At 37.0% G+C, this 3,210-nt stretch overlaps 2 protein-coding genes across 2 annotated transcripts; both read right to left on the bottom strand.

Annotated features, from left to right (window-relative positions):
• Positions 1-23: 23 nt before the first annotated feature.
• LOC124895096 (receptor-like protein Cf-9 homolog) lies at positions 24-915 on the bottom strand (the record flags this gene model as incomplete). The annotated part of the gene is made up of 1 exon (XM_047405556.1): positions 24-915. A coding segment is annotated over exon 1 (892 nt), but the record flags the coding sequence as incomplete, so codon positions are not given.
• A 79-nt stretch (positions 916-994) lies between these two features.
• LOC124895095 (receptor-like protein Cf-9) lies at positions 995-2,326 on the bottom strand. Its single transcript, XM_047405555.1, has 2 exons — positions 1,437-2,326; positions 995-1,334 (listed from the first exon to the last, which is right to left on the bottom strand). The coding sequence occupies exons 1-2, from the start codon at positions 2,324-2,326 to the stop codon at positions 995-997; spliced, it is 1,230 nt and encodes a 409-aa protein (XP_047261511.1).
• Positions 2,327-3,210: the final 884 nt, after the last annotated feature.

Here is a 3,210-nt window from a genome sequence, read left to right as displayed (position 1 = left end):
GAATCCACGTAGTCCATCATTGCCTTCATATGAATAGTTCTCAAATGTAGCGAATTGAGGTTCTTGAGGGATGCATCCTCGGAGATGATTGTGGGAGAGATTTAAGAATGAAAGAAATGTAAGTGAAGCAAGTTGTTGTGGTATCTCCCCCGAAAGATGGTTATATGAAAGTTCAACTACAGATAAATTTCCAAGCGATAGTGGTATATGACCTTCCAAACCATTATGAGATAAATTCAGCACGCGAAGTGTAACAAGATCTCCCACGATACTTGGAATATGCCCTTCAAATTTGTTGTTTGAAAGATCGACAGTGGTGTACAAAGACAAGATTCTCACAACTTCAAGCTCCAATCCTTTTGTTACGACAGCTACCGTGTCTTGATAATACCCATCTCTTGGCTCCATCTTTGATGGATCAATTGTCCTCATGGCTTTCAAATGTTGTAACAGACTCTTCGGTAAGTTCCCCGTGAAGGCATTCGAAGAGAGATCTAACATTCGAAGATTAGGAAACATGTTTTCAATTGTTGAAGTTCTAATGGAACCATGCAATTCATTGGATCTCAAGCTTAAGACTTGCAGCTTTGGAAGAGTTCCCAACCACATGGGGAACGTGCCAATGAGATGATTATCTCCTAAGTCAAGAACCTCCAACTCTTTGCAATGGGCCAAAGATCGTGGAATTTTCCCCTCTAGTTTATTGCCATGCAAGTTGAGGCTTGTCAGTGAACTTCCACTGATGAAAGTTGTTGGAAGATTCCCAGAAAGATTGTTATGTCGTATATCCAAAACCCCGAGAGCAGTCATATTTCCCAAACATTGAGGAATTTCTCCACGCAAATTGTTTCTTCCCAAATCAAGCATCTCCAGAGAAGTCAAATTGCAAATAGATGAAGGAATCTCTCCGCTCATATTATTTTGCGATATGAAGAACAACCATGTGGTATTTGGTGGAATAGGTAGCGAACCTTGAAGCAAATTGGATCACAAATCAATGGTATCTACATAACCTTGAAGAGGGTGAATCCACACTTGTCAGCTTGTTGTAGGATAAATTAAGACTTCGCATTGAAAACATCCAGTTAGACCATGCCCAAACAGGAATCCGTCCTTGAAGCTTATTATTTGAAAGATCCAAATCTCCAAGCTGCTTTGCGGATCTTAGAAACTCCAATTCTTTCACTTCACATGCGGCCAATCCTAACTTATCAAGAGATTCTAGCCAAGTAACGTTAACTTTGTTCTCGTTAGTCAATGAGATGCTAGTGTATGAAAGATCAAGAACCCGAAGCTGTTTGAGGTCCGAAAAGAGGCTGACATCCACGTAACCACTAAATTATTGAAAGAAAGATCAAGTTTTATTAGGTTCACAAGGTTTTGAATTGAGTTGGGAAGATGTCCTTGCAGCTGATTATTTTTTTAAATCAATCCACCTTAGTGAATTGGACTTGAAATCCTCAAGCTGACCAGAAAAGTGGTTGTTACTCAAGATTAAATAACGTAGTGATGGAAGCTGGGAGAACATCCATGATGGCATTGTTCCATTCAAGGTGTTACCATCAAGGACCAAAAGCTCTAAGCGGGTGAGATTTGAAAGAGACTTAGGAATTGGACCTCTAAGGTTGCAATTAGAAAGAGACAACAAACGCAGTGTAGTTAAATGAGAAAAGAAATTCAGAGAAATGGTGGAAGAGATGTTTATGCCCTTGAGTTGAAGAGCTGTTAATTTGGTCAAGTTCTGAAAAAGCAATTTAAAATCACGGGCTGCGAGTCTTAGATTAGTTTCAGATGATGGGGAGAGACTAAGAGACTGTAACTTGGAAAGATGAGAGATTTCAAGAGGAATTTGACCTGAGAAAGAGGACTTGAAAAGATTAAGATGCGTCAAGCTCGAGAACCTACTAGAATCAAATTCAGGGAAGATGTGAGAACCAGGGAAGTTATTATAAAAAAGATCAAGCCTTTGGAGATGAGAGAGTTGGAAAAGGTTGCTATTGGAATCAATCTTCCCAACAAGTTGACTGCAACTGAGGTTAAGCTCAATAACATGGCCAATCATCTCATCACACGTCACTCCGTCCCATGAGCAGCAATCTCTGCTCATTTTCCATGAACTCGTTTTTTGATGAGGCATTTGATTGTAGAATGTTTCACAAAAACCATCACCATCACTTGAGACAGAGGAATTTACGGTAAGCTTTTTCTTGAATTTTAGAAGGGAAATGCTTTCATCTCTGCGGCACAGATGATGAGGTATGGATGAAGAAAGAGAAAGAAGACATAAACAAAGAAAGAAAAGAAATGAGAATTGGTTGTAGCCCATGTTTAGAATCAAATAGTTCAAAAGTTGGTTGTGGGAATTAGAAAAAGGGCTACTCCAAATATATATAGGAAGATAATTGTTGTGATACTTTACCAGCAAGGAGAGCTAGACCCTTAGTACCTACGTGGACACTTGAGTGTGTTGTGCCATGCAGGCACTAAGGTTGTCAAAATATCATTTTTAATTAGTTCAGGGGTAATGGGATCCTTTTAAGTTGAGATATGTCATAACCTTTTTGGGTATAGTTCAGGGGTAATTGAGTATTATCTCTATATTTAATAATTATAGGGAAGGATAAATGCCTAACTTTTCATATACTTATTTTTTTTTAAAATGTGATCGCTCGATGCTAAATCCTATTCCCAACTGAACTTACACTAGTACTGAACTAAACTAAGTTTAATTGAACATTATTTCTGATAGTCATAAATGTCTGAGTACAATGATAAGATTCATGGCTTAACTGACTTATTTAGTAGTGATACTTTACAAGCAAGGAGGGCTAAACCGTACTTTACCAATCCTAAAGAGGTAACAAACCTCTACTAATAAACAAACATGAAAAAATAAAAAATTAGAGAGAATTAGATATTCTATGATTGTAACAAAGTTTGTAATATATTCTATAATGATATTACAAATGAGAATGCTTAAATAGTGCAAAATTGTTAAATCAAAACGAAAGTTGAGTTATCAATCTCAAACTTGCTTTTATGCTTAAATAGTTTTGAAGTTGCTTTTAAAAACTTACACGCACCCAGTGTATACACCAAATCAGTGTTTCTTACCATGGTTATGTAATTAAATTAAGTAAAATACATATTGATTAATCATGGTTAAGTAACATGAACTTTAAATTTCAACACATAACATGCATGTATTGG

This window comes from Capsicum annuum, unplaced genomic scaffold, assembly GCF_002878395.1.
Source record: "Capsicum annuum cultivar UCD-10X-F1 unplaced genomic scaffold, UCD10Xv1.1 ctg79874, whole genome shotgun sequence".
In the NCBI taxonomy this organism is placed as follows: Eukaryota; Viridiplantae; Streptophyta; class Magnoliopsida; order Solanales; family Solanaceae; genus Capsicum; species Capsicum annuum.
Note: the sequence above shows the minus strand (reverse complement) of the source record. Positions and strands in the feature narration are given on the sequence as shown.